The sequence below is a fragment of the Miniopterus natalensis genome, chromosome 8 (genome assembly GCF_054644295.1).
Source record: "Miniopterus natalensis isolate mMinNat1 chromosome 8, mMinNat1.hap1, whole genome shotgun sequence".
In the NCBI taxonomy this organism is placed as follows: Eukaryota; Metazoa; Chordata; class Mammalia; order Chiroptera; family Miniopteridae; genus Miniopterus; species Miniopterus natalensis.
This window is the reverse complement of record NC_142088.1, coordinates 68,667,903-68,683,736: the sequence shown is the minus strand read 5'-3', so window position 1 is coordinate 68,683,736 and position 15,834 is coordinate 68,667,903. Positions and strand designations below refer to the sequence as shown.

General features: G+C 43.0%; 1 protein-coding gene across 1 annotated transcript in view; it reads left to right on the top strand.

Moving 5' to 3' along the window:
- The window catches only part of ACMSD (aminocarboxymuconate semialdehyde decarboxylase), a 42,681-nt gene that overhangs the window by 15,631 nt on the left and 11,216 nt on the right, over positions 1–15,834 (top strand). Inside the window, exons 6-8 of the mRNA XM_016206238.2 lie at positions 1,485–1,578; positions 4,335–4,430; positions 5,831–6,003. Of these exons, the coding sequence (XP_016061724.2) occupies positions 1,485–1,578; positions 4,335–4,430; positions 5,831–6,003 (363 nt within the window). The remainder of the gene's footprint in view (positions 1–1,484; positions 1,579–4,334; positions 4,431–5,830; positions 6,004–15,834) is intronic.

Here is a 15,834-nt window from a genome sequence, read left to right as displayed (position 1 = left end):
CCAAAAATACCTGTTAATTTGAAATGAATAGAAATGAACCATCGTAGGCCATAGAATCAACCTCTGTACTAATGAGAAGTCAGATCCCACTGAGACATCATGATCATGTTTCTTTGTCAAGCCCAAATTACCCCAAGAAGCTGATACTCTCTTTCCAGCCTTCATCCATTATCAGCTTTATATCAAAAGGTTTATGTCCCTTCTGCTCCCCAGAACCTGTTGAGTTAGAAGTTCTTTTTCCAGTCTACCCTTTGCCTGCCACATCCGGAATCTCATTGTCCCAGAATTGCTTCTCCATTTAAAAAATGCTTATGTGCAGAAGTCCCATTGTATCAAACTAGTTAGCCCACATAGTAATATGTAAAGGTAGGATGAGTCACTCAGCACCCCAAAATATTTGGAAAAGAAATGTGCTAAGGAAAATCTGTTTTGAACCTTGATAAGTATTAATATTCAATGCCTATTGAGGGGACTTTTTAAAATTAAACATTTGTTGAATAAAGGTCATTCCATCCAGATGGTATTTCCATTTCCCAGAAGGCCCTGGTACAGGTTTGCCCATGACCTTCATCTCAGCACATCCCTGATGGAGGCATTGAGAGCAAGAGCTCTTTCCTTTCTAAAGTTATTTCATTCACAGCAGACTGTTCAGGGACTCAGCTGGGCTCCTGAGGCTTTGTGAGAGCCCACAGACTGACCCCAGAAATTCCCACCCAACATCAGGCTCTGAGTGACCCAAAGGCTTGGGTCAGGCCAACCTGCTCCAGCCCAGTCCTGAACCCTTACTCCCAAACCATCACTCCCTCACTTCCACATCCTCAGGTTTTCAAGTGGAGGGAAGAAGGGAACACTCCAGTCCTGACTCCAAAGGTATGATCTGAGCAGTCCTTCTGACAGAGTAGACCAAGAAGGAACCAGCAGGGGAAATCTCCCTGGCATTTGAGGTACAAGATCAGTCCTTAAGCATTTTGCTCTCTGCCAAAACTCTTGAGTGATGGATGTTCTCTGTGACCTGTTTTGCCAAACAATATATTAAATTCAACAACCTCAATGGCAAATCTACAACCCCCTCATTAAATTTATTTTATTTTTTTAAATATATCTTTATTGATTTCAGAGAGAGGAAAGGAGAGGGAGAGAGAGAGGTAGAAACATCAATGATAACAGAGTCACTGATCGAGCCCACAACCCAGGCATGTGCCCTGACCGGGAATCGAACCCCGATCACCTGGATCCTAGGTCAACACTCAACGTCTGAACCATGCCCGGCAGGGCCCCCTCATTAAATTTAAGTGTCCTTTTATTTTCCAAGCAGGAGCAGAGTTTATCAATGACTCTTTTATAAAGATCAGAAAACAACTTCAAAAATATTTTGGTTTATGTATTCAGATCAATATAAGCCTAGAGAAAAACAATTTCCCTAAAATAGAACCCTGTATCTGCTGGCTCATCCAAGTAACCCTCTCTCTCGTTGCTTTTTGAAGGCAGCTGAAAAGCTGAACTGTTCCCTATTCGTGCACCCCTGGGACATGCAGATGGACGGACGGATGGCCAAATACTGGCTCCCTTGGCTCGTAGGTTTGTGTCAGCTTGGGGGTCTAGAAAAGAGGATCTAATCTTTGGGGTTTTTCCCCAATGATCTGTGGAACACTATTACATCAAAGAGAGAAAGTATAATTTATTAATAGGGTGGTGTGTTATTGAGCTCTTAGATTAGTGCTGTATACATTACCTCATTTAATTTTAATCATATCCACACAAAACTTTATGAGGCTGACATTATGATAACCATTTCATAGATGGAGAAACAATCTCAGAGTGGTTAGGAACGTTGTCCAAGTCACATAGTTAATAAGTGAAAATGGAATTTACACAGATCAGTCTGACGCCAAAACCACCTTCCTACACAGACTCCCAAAAAGGCTCCAAAGATAAGTAACCTTGTCTTTCTATAGATTTTTTTAGAAGCCAACAGTTGCATCAGCTCTTACAAATGAGAACCTTGGAATTTGGAGTAGAAAGTCACCTTCCACTGCCCAAGGATCTGAGGCACTCCATCGTGGGCGACCCAGGCTTTCAATTTTCCTGTTACCTGCTCTTCTCTTCTGCTCTTTGCCTCCTCCATTCATTCATGGTCTCACACGAGGGACAGGAAAAGAGGAGAGACCTCCATTTGGCCCATCCAATCTCTCATTATCACCCCTGAGAAGAAAAAGAAATGAAGACAGATTTAGAATCCTGGGGCCATGAGTGAAGAGCGCAGCTCATCTACAAACCCAGGGAAAGGTGGTCCCCGATGAGCAGCACTGGATTTTCACTGGGAAGCGATTATCCATGCCCTTCTCAGCAAATGTAACTAAGTAACCATCATAAAGTGAAGTAACCATCATAAAGAATTAAATGGAGCAATATATTGAAAGTAAAACAACTGAATTTCAGTTCCAGCTAGTCTAGTTTTCTGTGGCAAGTCACTTCACCTCCTGGGGCCCCAGTTCCTCATCTGTAAAATGAGAGAGCTGATTTGGATTCTCTTTCTGCTCTGATATTTTATGCCCCTGGCATTGCTTTTGGACAACAGTGTATTTAGTAAGGCAGTCTCCTACCCACTCCCCACCAATATTGAGCAGTAATTAGTAGAAAGAGATAACCTATGAAGCCCCGGTGCTTTCCAGCTCCAAAGAAAATCTCATTCTAATTCACATAACACTTTGACAAGTCCTACCAACTTATTTACATGGCAACTTCCCACATGAAAAACAGAGGCAAATATTTGCATAAAGGGTCATCTTATCATTCATTTATGCAATATATATATATTGATGTCCTCTAGCATGTCAGGCCCTATACTAGGAACCAAGGATATAGACATGGACTAAACCTCTGCCCTCCTGAAGTCTATGTTCTGGTTAGAGGGAAAAGACAATAAATAGGTACACAGATCATAAACAAACAAATAGGCTAATTTCAGAATTCTATTCTTGATACAAAGGTGATCATTAGTGGATTGGAGGATTTCCAGCAGGGGGGGGGGGGGCATAATCCAATCTACACAGTAAATATTCTACTTTGGCTCCTGTATGGAGAATGGATTGTGGGGTTATGGTCCAAGTAATTAATGGAAAGCTGAATAACAGGACCAAAAGGAAGTGATGCTGTTCATCTCCTGCCTTCAGGAAGCTCTGCCCACTCCCAGATGAACATGAATCCATCATGCTTCCAGAATTCCCAAGAGGCCAGGGAGCCAGGGGCAATGGGGCAGGTTGAGCATCCACTAAAGCCCCATTAGGCAGCCAGAGAAGCAGGCTTCACCAAAAAGTGCAAGGTTCAGCTGTGGAGCCCCTAGAGATTTCTTAATCACCGTCTGAAAAGCAGTCATCTGAAAATGTAACCTGGACTGACTCCATGGAAGTAAAGGTATCAGGCATGAAACAGCTGCTTCTAGGAGCACAAAGCACTTACAAGAATTCATTTTAACCCAGTGGGGTGTGGTGTGTTTTTTTAATTTTAGAGAGGGGAAGGGAGAGAGAAAGAGAAAAACATCAATTTGTTGTTCCACTTATTTATGCATTCATTGGTTGATTCTTGTATGTGCCCTGAGCAGGAATCAAACTCGCACTGGTATGATGCTCTGACTGAGCTACCTGGCCAGGGCTTAATCCAGTTATTTTCAACCTCAGCTCTAAGAAGCAGCAACAATTTGGAAGGAATAATAATATTAGTCAATATTTATTGAGCACTTACTAAGTGGCAAGAACTAACAATTATCATCTCCCTCCCCCCCCATTTTACAGATGAGGAAACTGAGGCACAGGGAGGAAACTAATATTTGTTGAGCACCTCTAGTGTGAGGTTCTGGCCAAGAACTTTCCTGACATCATCATTTGCAAGGCTCCCCAACAGTCTTGCAAGATGGACAATACTGTCCCCATCTCACAGGTGAAGAAGCACAGCCTCAGGAGCTTTAAATAACTTGCCAAAGGCTGGAAAGCAAAAAAAAAAGGAGGAGTTAGGGTTCAGCCCAGACTCATTGTACTCTCTTGCCCCACTATATCCAAAACTGAAGCTGTGGGAATCAGGACAAAAGCCAGGCCCTAAGGCTCCTTGGCTATTCTAGCCATTAGGTGACTCTATCTGCAAGTGGCAAATAGGAAGCATCAGATGGTTCTGCTCACCAAGGTAATAGTCTGTAGACAACCAAGCCATGCTGGGGCACAGCGACCCCACGTTTCTTGCCACTGACAAATACAGCAAGCTGCCATTCCCCACCATGAGCATCACTGAACTTCTTGCTAGAGGTAACAAGCCCTGTACCTCGTGACTGTTTCCTCTTTCAGGAATGCCAGCAGAGACCACCACTGCCATTTGTTCCATGATCATGGGTGGAGTATTCGAGAAGTTTCCTAAACTGAAAGTATGTTTTGCACATGGAGGTAAGACTGCATCTGTACTGGTCAGCTCAGCTTCCATAACAAAATACCACAGACCAGGTCACCTAAACAGAAATGAATGTTTTCATAGTTCTAGAGTTCCAAGATCAAAGTGCTGGCAGGGTTGCTTTCTAGTGAGGTCCCTCTTCCTGGACTGAAGAAGGCCACCTTCTTACTGTGTCCTCACATGGCCTTTACTCCGCGCACACACAGAGCGGGAGAAGAAGAGAGGGAAAGAGGAAGAGATGGAGGGAAGGAGGGAAAAAGAGAAAGAGAGAAAGAGAGCTCTGCTGTCTCTTCCTCTTCTTATGAGGACACCAGTCCTATCAGATTAGGGTCCTACTTTATGATCTCATTTAACCTTACTTATCTCCTTAAAGGCCCTTTCTCCAAATACAGTCAGGGGTTAGGGATTCAACATATGGATTTTGGAGGGACGTAATTCAGCTCATAACATCCTTTCAGTAATCATTCTAGTCATAAAGTATATGATTGTTCAGGGACTAAATTCTATTTTTGCAGACAACTTTAGTTTGGTTGGGAGAGTTTACTTTATTTTATTTTGTTTTGTTCTGTTCTGTTTTAAATCTCGCTTGTCAGACTACAAGCTCTCCAATTTGCAATAATCCCTACCATTCACTATTGTTTACAGATAGACCTATTTTATTTATTTACATTTCCTGCTTGGTCCCAGTAGGTAACTGAGTTTGTGACTCTTGAACACACAGACATGCACAATTGAACTCTTCATGCTGCTCTCTAATCTGCTTTTCCTTCTCACCAGCACACAGAGACATCTTTCCAGGTCACGAAAGACAGAGCTTCATCACTTTTGATGGTTGCATGTATGGCAATACATTTTATGGATATGCCATCATTATTTAGATAGTCCCCAGCTGATAGGTTGCCTCAGTATTTTGCTACTATAACCACACTACATTTGAAAACTTTGACCACATATCTTTATACACTTGTCTTCTCTTTTTAGGATAAATTCCTCAAATCTGAATTTCTAGATGAGGCCATGTTGTTTCTTCTGGGTCATCTCTCAGCATTCAGAACCCAGTAGGTCCTTTGTTAACCAGCTGGGCTATAGTAACTTCTCTTTGCATACAATATGAGGATTAAAAGGAATCCTTTTCAGCCCTGGACAGTGTGGCTCAGTTGGTTGGAGCATTGTCCTATACACCAAAAGGTCATAGGTTCAATTCCCAGTCAGGTCACATACCCAAGCTGTAGGTTCGATCCCCATGAGGGAGGCAACCGATTGATGTTTCACTTTCACATTGCTATTTCTCTCTCCCTCTCCCTTCCTCTTTCTCTAAAATCAGTTTTTTAAAAAAAAACAAAACAGGAATCCTTTCCAATCTAAGCAAGCCCTCAGTAATGGGTTTTACTTGCAGGTGGAGCCTTCCCCTTTACAGTCGGAAGAATCTCCCATGGATTCAGCATGCGCCCAGATCTGTGTGCCCAGGACAATCCAATCAACCCAAAAAAATACCTTGGTTCCTTTTACACAGACTCCTTGGTTCATGATCCTCTGGCCCTCAAGCTGTTAACAGATGTCATAGGAAAGGTAAGTCGGGTATGCCATTTGGATGGCTTATAGAGAGCAGAGCGCAGGATCAGCAGCAAGTTACTTGGTCTCTCTCCTCAAAAGGGATGGAAGAAAATGCAGGGACAGTAAGGTTTGGGATTAGGCTTGTTTGCACAGGGATCCTATGCAGAACATCCTTCACCATAGAGTGTGTTTCACCAGGGAACCGTTGTATATGCCGGAGAAATACCAGATAATTCAGATGGCCCGGAGTCATGCAGATAAGCTCCTCTTCCTTAAGGTCATCTCTGTACCCATCCAAAATGACACACTGTGATGGAGTAAGGAGAAAAGAACCACCAGTTTTTTGTTTGTTTGTTTGTTTTTAAATATGTTTTTACTGATTTCAGAAACAGGGAGAGAAAGAGATAGAAACATCAATGATGAGAGAGAGTCATTGATCGGCTGCCTCCTGCATGCCTCCCACCAGGGATCAAGCCTGCAACTGGGACATGTGCCCTGACTGGGAATCAAATCATGATCTCCTGGATTCTAGGTCAATGCTCAACCACTGAGCCACATCGGCTGGGAAAGTACCACCAATTTTGAAGTTGGATTGACCTGGGTTAAAATCCTGGCCCTCCCTCTTGCTGATAGGGTAAATTGTGAGCCCAACTGTCCTCATTCACTAAGTAAATAAAACTGGAACATTAAAGAGGGGGGAAATGGACCACCTGAAATTTCTTTCTGAAATAACATGGCCTACATTTTGAAAATTAATCTTTTGTTTGGCAAAAAAGACCAGCACAGTAATACTTTAAATCTCACAGGAAAAAAATCTTTCCTCTCTTATGGTCTGCTAGCTGATCTCTCTGCTGGTGACATCACCGCCCTTCAGTATTCTTTGAAAATGCTAACTCAGCAAGTTAAGACAATTTTAGAGCAAAGGTCAGTCTGATTAGTGAAAAGTCTGAAATAGTATTTCAGTTCTGTTTTATCACTGACAGGTATCTAGAGAAAGTTTCTCGACTTTCCCAAGGAAACAAATATTTGGGGTTTTCTGAAAGAACATGGACATACTTAAAGATTTGAAATATGGTACTTGGATTGAGAGGAGACTCAGAGGCATTTAAAACCTTGTTTAGCCTGGCCGGTGTGGCTCAGTGGACTGAGCATCAACCCATGCACCAAAAGGTTGCTGGTTCAATTCCTGGTCAGGGCACATGCCTGGGTTGTGGGCTCAATCCCCAGTAGGGGGCATACAGGAGACAGTCGATTGATGTCTCTCATCGATGCTTCTCCCTCTCTCTCCTTCTCCCTTCCTCTTTCTCTAAAGATCAGTAAAAACGTATTTTAAAAATAAATAAATAAATAAAATCTTGTTTAGCAGAAAAAGAGGCCCATCATCTGAAAGGCACAAGTAGTGTTCTATCTCCAGGAATGGAGACTTCATCTCACTGTAAAGCTGACTGCCTCTCTGGCTGGAGAAACTTGCTAGAATATAAATGTTATACATTCTGGTTTGGTAACAAAGTATGTGGCTGAGATGTGTTTCTGAGCCTTTGAGCTTTTGTGTTGTCCCTGACAAAATGGGTGCTTAGCAGCTGGTTGTGACTGTTCATTGTTTCTGGTTTGGACAGAGGATTATGGTCAGGCGTGTAGGCAGGAAACTGCAAAGAGAAGCCAAAAGAGACTGTGAGCTCTGGACTTTGAGCAACAGAGGAGGGAGAGGGGGGAAGTGGTGTGGAATTTTGGAAAAGGGTCATTTCTATTACCTCCCATCAAGCCTAGTACTCCCTGGTTTTCTTGGAAATGGCAAAATCAGGAAAAAACACCCTTGGCAAATGCAACACCAACCTCACAAGAGACACCGTCAACAGTGAGGGATACTATTAGCATGAGGGATACTTCATACAGCATTCAGGGCAGTCCATGTTGGTCAGCGGTCAGAGCAGAAGTGGAAGACCATGGCAAAAGCCTGTGGACAGACTAGATAGTGAGCACTTCCCTCTTAGGGACCCACAGGAAAACTCAGAGGGCACTTTGCAAAGTTAGTGGTGCTGAGATCTTGCATTCAAACTGCGAAGTTCTGAGCCATTATAATTTGGGCATCCAAAGCAAATATGACCTCATTCTATGTGACCTCACAGGCTAGTGAATCAGGACATATAAGCAGTATATATTAATAATTTAGGATTCTCTTTAAAATATTAATGCTTCCTCATTCTAGTTAGATCCATATCAGCAAATCTCTCAAAAACAATCCCCAAACCAAAACAGCTAAGGGAAGTCCTAGCACAGCAGCTGGGCTAGAGAGCCACTGTCCCGACTGGATCAAGAGGACAGAATGCTGTGGAGGGAAGTCTTCAGGACGGGAAAAAAGAACTGATGGGACAATTGATGTGTTTGAGAAGCTGAAACAATGATTGTCACACGTGGAACAGATCTGTCGATGCATTAGGGACAAACAAGCAGCACGTGCACAGATAATTAAGCAAATGAAAGAAAAGGAAATAATGAACTCCAAGAAAACAAACACCCATATCATGGCAGATAATCATTGTACATTACTTCATCAGCAGCGAACAATATTTACAGTCATAACTGTGTAAATACTAAGTACTGGTTTAACTGAAAATTGTAATTCTACTGGGAAAATGGAGAAAAGTTGGGGTAAGAAATTCTCAATGATTATAATGGGAAGTTGGTAAATACTCTCTAAAGTTAATAAATCAAGAAACAATAGTATATGCTTATTATCTGAAATTATGAGGGGAATTATCACAAGATGCAGTTTAAAAAGGTAAAAGTGGCTGCCTTGGGGGACAAGAGCTGAGAAAGTGGGCACAGGACTGCTTCGATAAAGATATTAGTTATATTTAATTAACTACATATGGGAATTGGGCTCCACCTTTGAAGGGAGGTGTATCAAAAATTTAAAGACATATTTTCAAACCACCACATTCCACACTCTGGCCACAAATGATTTTTATTCCTCCTAAACGCAAAATATCCTCACCCCTCCTATAACCACCCCCAAAAGTCTCATCCATTCACAGCCAGCTTAAAGTCTAGGATCTCATCATTTAAATTAACTTGTGGATGATGCACTCATGTAGTTGGTCTCAATCTGAAGACTATGAAGTAAAGAGACAAGTTCTTTGCCCAACACATGCTCAATAGAAAATGGTAAGACAGGCAAAGGATAGTTGCCACAGACTCTCCTTTCCAAAAGGGGGAAATAGAAAGTTCAGACAAGTCACTAGTCATTAGCAAATCTGAAACCCATGAGGCACATGTTGGCAGTTATTGATTATAACTCAAAGCATAGGAATGATTCTCTGTGGCTCTTGGTTCTACCCTCTGAAACATCCCTCTTTTTCCAGGAAAGGTAGCCTGTGTTTATGGCTAAGGAGCTTTTCCAGACCACTTCATGACTACAAATTTGGGTGTCCAAAGACCTCTTTTCATTTTATTCTATCTGTTCCTTTCAAACCAAGCTGGTGGTGTTTCTGCTAATACAAATCTCTTAAAAGCTTTGTAAGTCTTAGAATGAATCTTATAAGATTTCACACCATTAGGCCTGACCCATGAGTCTCTGAGAAAGCCCTTCTCTACCTTTGGTTTCTTGAAAGGTGCTGAGGGACAACACCATTAAGCTACCTAGAAGCCTTTCTTGTTTGACAGAATGGTTCTTTGAGGCACTGCCTTAAATCTTTTGAGGTCATAAACAAAGATATCATAGTTACATCTTAACTTCATTTTTAGGCTTTTTTTTATTGTGCCTTGGTTTTAATCTTTGCCAGAAAACCAACTCTAATTTTGCATCACTTGGCATTGGAAGGACTGGGACTTTTCAAACCCAACAATTCCTGACTTCTTTATATTTAACAATCCTTCATCTAAGGTACTCTTCTTGCATGTTACTATAAGCAGCAAGTAGTTGACAGTGCTGCTAATTTTTTTGCCACTACCGAGCAAAGACCTCCTTTCCTCTAGTTTCCAATACCATTTTTCTCACTCTCCCTCAAGTCCTACCGACAGCCTTCTGTCAGGTGTGTCGGGTAAGGGCTGACCGGTCTCGGTGTCCCGTGCGTGACCCAGACCATCCTGCGCGTGCACATGATGGCAACCTTATGTAGTGACGCTCCAGCAGAATGACACTGTGCGTGCGGCTTAGCCTTCTGTGATGACGATTCAGTAGAACGCAGCTGCGTGTGCGACATTAGCGCACTGCTTGCCGTGGTCTCTGTAACCAGCACTGTGCGCAGCAAAGCAAGGAATTGTTCTCTCCATGTGGGCTCCACGGGCCTTCTTTACGCTGGGGATCATGCCTCCGAAACACCCCTTGCAGCCTTCCCTCCTGCAATGCCTTCTCACAGTCCATCAGGCTTATAATAACAGTCTTTACAAGGATCTTTAGTCCTTCCCTATTCTCTAGGTCCTTCCAACTTCCACTAATCAGTTCCAAGTCCACTCCCACATGTTTATGTTTTCAATGAGATGACTGTGGCCCACCAATATCTATGAATCTATCTATATATCTACCTATCATCTATCTATCTCTCATTCTTTTTTTTTTTTTTTTTGCTCACCACTTACACTAAAACTCAAACTCTCCACCAATTTTGTAACTCTTTTCTAAGTACACTTAAACACGTTGTGTACCGTAGCCTATTAATCCTATCTTCTTGAAGAAATACCTCAGGAGTCTTCTGACTTGCTCCAATCTGGACTGGGTTGCTATTAAGACCTGCTGCACCACCATTATCTTGAAATCTCCCTTTGATCGCTCTCGTTCTCTTTCTCTCTGTCTCACACACACACACACACACACACACACACACACACACACACACACACACTGAATTCCCTGTTTCCTGAATTCTATGATTTTCCAATTGCTTGGTGGAGAACATCCTCCACTAACTTTCTGAGAAACGGAGCATGGGAGATGAAATTTTGGAAAACTTAGTTAACTATAAATATCTTTATTCTTCCTTTACAATGAGTTCCTTGGCTAGGTATATAATTCTAGTTTGGAAACTGTTTTTCCTATTAATTTTAAAGACATTTTCCATTGTATTCTGACTTCTGGAGTTGCTGTTGAGTATTGTAATTGCATTCTAATCTTTGAATCTTCATATAAAACCTGCTTCTCTCCCCTCCTCCCCCAGTCTCAAAGGCTAAGATTTTCTTTTTGTCCTGAAGTTTCACAATAATGTTACTCGATGTGGGTCTATTTTCCAGCCATTATACTTGCCACCTGGTGAGCCCTTATATTCTGTAAATTGTCTTAATTTCTTTCTTTAGTGACTTCCTTTCCTCTGTTTTCTCTTTCTGGAGTTCCTATTACTCTAAAGTTGAACCTTATTTATTTTTTGTCTTACATTCCCCCTTCTTTGAGTGTTTGCTTTATGTCCTGGGAGATTTCCTGAACTTATTAAATGATTCCCTCAAGTGTCTGTAATCCTTGGCTATCTGCTCATATTTAAGAGCAGTGACTGAAAAGGTGTTTAGAAATCTCTGCGTGTGGATGGGGCCTATCACGTGTGGTCTTCTCCAGAGTAACCTGACTGAGCCATGGACTTTAGAAACTCTAGAAATTTGGTATTTCCTTTTTGATTTATCAGTTTCCCAGAGAAGCTTTTTCAGTTGCTTCTCTGAATGGTAAAGGTCTAGCCACTAATATTCTGGGAACTAAGTAGGGCAAAAATACTGGAAGTCTCAATTTTTAATGAGTACACTTTTATTTAACCCTCCTGCTTTCAGAACAGGCCCCACTCTCCACTGTGCCCGGTGCCCTCCAGTTGAGACCCTCCCTTTCACCCTGTTCTGAGACTAAGCGGCCAGCCTTTTGCCAGGGTGAGGGAAAAGCAGACATTGGACAAAGCAGAGTCACGGAGGTGTCTAGAGTCTAACTGCTTCTGACACAGGCTTAAATAAACCCTCCTGGTTTTAGTCTCATCTTTGTCTCTACTTCCAGAGGCAGCTGGTGCTGACAATTAGAGACAGTTGGGGGGCTTGGCAATATAAGCCAGATATATGCCCTTTAAAAATCTCTTTACCAAGGATTCTTGAACAAGATGGCGGCGTAGGTAGCCATGGTCCCCGCCGCCTCCCGCAACCACATCGAAATTTCAAGTAATATACAGAACCACCATCACTCAGCGCCTCCTGAGATCTGGCTGAACAGAAGCCCCACAACCAGGGAGCTGAAGAGGCACCAAGACCGGGAGGAGGGGCAGAGACGCGGGTGGGTCGGGGCTGAATCCCGGAGACACGGACGAGGGCCCACACCCGGTGCCTCGGTTTAAACCCGGGAGGGCATCTCGGCGGCGGAGGTTTCCCGGAGGAGCGAGGGGTCCCAGCCCCACACCAGGCCCCCAGCCCAAGGTTCCAGGGCCGGGAAGAGACGTCCCCACACCTGCGGGCTGTGAAACCAGCGGGGACTGTCCCTGAGGGTCGGAGGCTGCGGGAGCCCTAGCAGCTCCTCTCAAAGGGCCCCGCACGGACTCACTCGGACACGATCCCTGAGCCCAGCGCCGGGCAGCAGCCTGAAAGGACCTGGGACACTCGGGGAGGAACTAACCTGCCTGAGATCCGGGCGAGAGCTGGAGGGGCGGCTTCCTCCCAGGCAGAAGGGCTGGCGGAGGCCACTGCTCCTTTGTGGAGTCCTCCCTGCACACAGCCAGCAGCCAGGCACCTTCTCTGAATCTGCCTCTCACCTTTGGCCCCGCCCCGGTGAACCCCTGAGGCCCCGCCCCTCCCCACCTGCAGCTCATCCAGGCCATTTCCAGGGGCTTTTCTATGCAAGTGGCCTCTCTAGCCTCATGCTTAGGACTTTCCTAAAATCTCTCAAACAAGCAGCAGCGGGCCCCATACGGCTTGATAAGCGGCCCCAGGCCTGGCACTAGCAGCAGCCTGCACTGGCTCACAGCTTGGCCTCTCTTGGACACCCCCAAGCCCAGCACAATAGCAGCCAACTACAGTTTGCTGTGTAGCTCATGCTGGGTGGCCCTGGGAAAGGCACTGGAAGAGGCTGACTCTGCACCTCCTGGGAGGCCCCAGAGACAGTGCACCTGGTGGTCAGATTCTACCACACTAGATTACAACCCTACCACATCCACAAGTGACACACTCAAGGGGCGCACTTGGTGAACACCAAAGCTCCACTGAAGTAAATCCTGCTCCATAGCGGTGTCTCCAGCACAGCAGCTCTTTGGCTGTGGCTGCAGCTGGTCTTCACAGCCAATTGGCCTGAGGGTCAATTCCTCCTAGTGACACCAATAGCAACCAAGGCTCAACTACAACAGGACAGTGCACACAGCCCACACAGGGGAGCACCTAGAAGGCCCAGCTCAGGTGACTGGAGAGGCTGAGCCACTGGATCCTACAGGACACCTACTACACAAAGCCACTCTACAGATTCCAGGAGACATAGCAGCTCTACCTAATACATAGAAACAAACACCTGGACGCAGCCAAAATGTAAAGGCAAAGAAATATCTCACAAAGGAAAGAACAGAAGAAATCTCTAGAAAAGGAACTAAATGAAATAGATCCAAGCAAGCTACTAGATACAGAGTTCAGAATTATGGTTATAAGGATGCTCAAGGATATTAGCAAGACTATTAAGGAAACAAGTAAGACCATCGATGACATAATAAAGTACCAATCAGAAATGAAGCTACAGGAACTGAAATGAAGAATAATTTACAGGGAATCAACAGTAGAGTAGAGGATGCTGAGAATCAAATCAGCAATTTGGAACATGAGGAAACAAAAAACACCCAACCAGAAGAACAAAAAGAAAAAAGAACCCAGAAATATGAAGATAGTGTAAGGAGCCTCTGGGACAACTTCACGAGGCCCAACATTCTTATTATTGGGGTGCCAGGAGGAGAAGAGAGAAGAAATTAAAAACCTATTTGAAAAAATAATTACAGAAAACTTCCCCTACCTGGGGAAAGAAATAGACTTACAAGTCCAGGAAGCACAGAGTCCCAAGCAACAGGAACCCAAAGAGGCCCACAGCAAGACACATCATAATTAAAATGCCAAAGGTTAAAGACAATCTTAAAAGTAACCAGAGAAAAGCAGTTAGTTATCTACAAGGGAGCTCTCATATGACTGTCAGCTGATTTCTCAACAGAAACCTTGCAGGCTGGAAGGGAGTGGCAAGAAATATTCAAAGTGATGAAAACAAGAACCTACAACCAAGATTGCTCTACCCAGCAAAGCTGTCATTTAGAATAGAAGGTCAAATAAAGAGCTTCTCAGACAAGGAAAAGCTAAAGGAGTTCATCACCACCAGAAGGGTACTACATGAAATGTTGAAGGGTCTTCTTTAAGAAGCTAATGAACAAAAGAATCTGACAAACTAAATAGATCCAGAGACATTGACGCATGCACCAGACAATCATATTTCAGAGGGTGGAGGGTAAGAAGAGATTAACCAAACAAGTTATATGCATATGTGCATAACCCATGGACACAGACAATAACGGGGTTGAAGGCCTGGGGAGGGGGTGGGAGTGAGGTGGAGGGGGTCAATTGGGGGGGGGAATGGGACACCTGTAATACTTTCAACAATAAAGATAAATTTAAAAATAAAATCTCTTTACCATCTTTTTAGCAGGGTTTTAAATGCCACCAAAGTGTACACTTTAAAAATGGTTAATTTTGTTATGTGAATTTCACCTCAATTTTTTTTTTAAAGTGAAGAGGCCTCTCTCTGCAAGTTAGACTTTCAACTAACCCCTTCAACTAATATATCTATTCATATGTTCCTTTCTTTATTTTTTATAGAGAAGCCAGAAATTCCTGTTCTGCAAAATAGAAAGTATTTTTATCTCACAGTAAAAGAAATGGTTCACTTTTAGAAGTCGCAGTGTCATTTTAGGCATTTCAGGCCTCAAATTTTTACAAAAGGCTTAAATGTGATCTTGTCTTGGGAATTTGATCTTTGGGTTAAAAGATGGACCTAAGCTGGAAATCAGGCCCAAAGGCTAAAGCTTCTTCACCCCTTTTCCATGCCTTCATTAACATTCCGGACTACTTTGTTCAGGGGTTCTAAAGGTTAGGATGATTGGGAAGCAATAAAAAGATCTTTTTTCACCAAAGAAAGATTATTTTATGTTTAGGCAGTGGAGCGTATCATATGTATTAGGAATATTTCCATCTGACTTGAAATTTAAATACTTATCTGTAACAGCCTCTCCAGTCTGTATCCTAGTGAAATGATATTTTCCTGTGCACCGTGCATTGCTGTCCTCAATAGAGTGGAACCTTTTTTGATGCCTGTAAGCTTCCTGTGAACAAGAGTATAACTTACTACTTTTTCAAGAAGTTGTGGTAAATGAGAGAGAGGTCAAGTTCTGGCTCTACCACTTGTTAACTGGGTGACTTTTGCTATCAAGCCACTTACCTTCTCAGCCTGTTTCCCCAGTTGTAAAATGGAGCTGATAACGAGGTAGAGTTGATGTGAGGAGCTATATAATACTATGCCAAAGGACTATACAAATGTCAGTGATTTATGTTATCCAGTGCTTTACAAATAGTAGGTATTAAATTAATGTTTGTTTAATTGAGTTGTGTAATGATCTCATGGATGTAAGGCTAATCTTACTTTGTATTGATCGAGAAAAATCTGGTTCGTTCTCTAGGAAATTATATCTCAGGGGACAAACTGAATCCTTGGTATACCAGAATACTTGTAGCAAGCTATGATATAGCAGAGTTATGTTGTAAATACTACTAATGAAATATGCTAATAAGAATATAGTTAATTGTTCCTTTTCCAGAAGAAAAATGAATTCTCTTCCACTATTTGAATGTATTTAGTAAGCTACATCTTCCAGTGTTCAC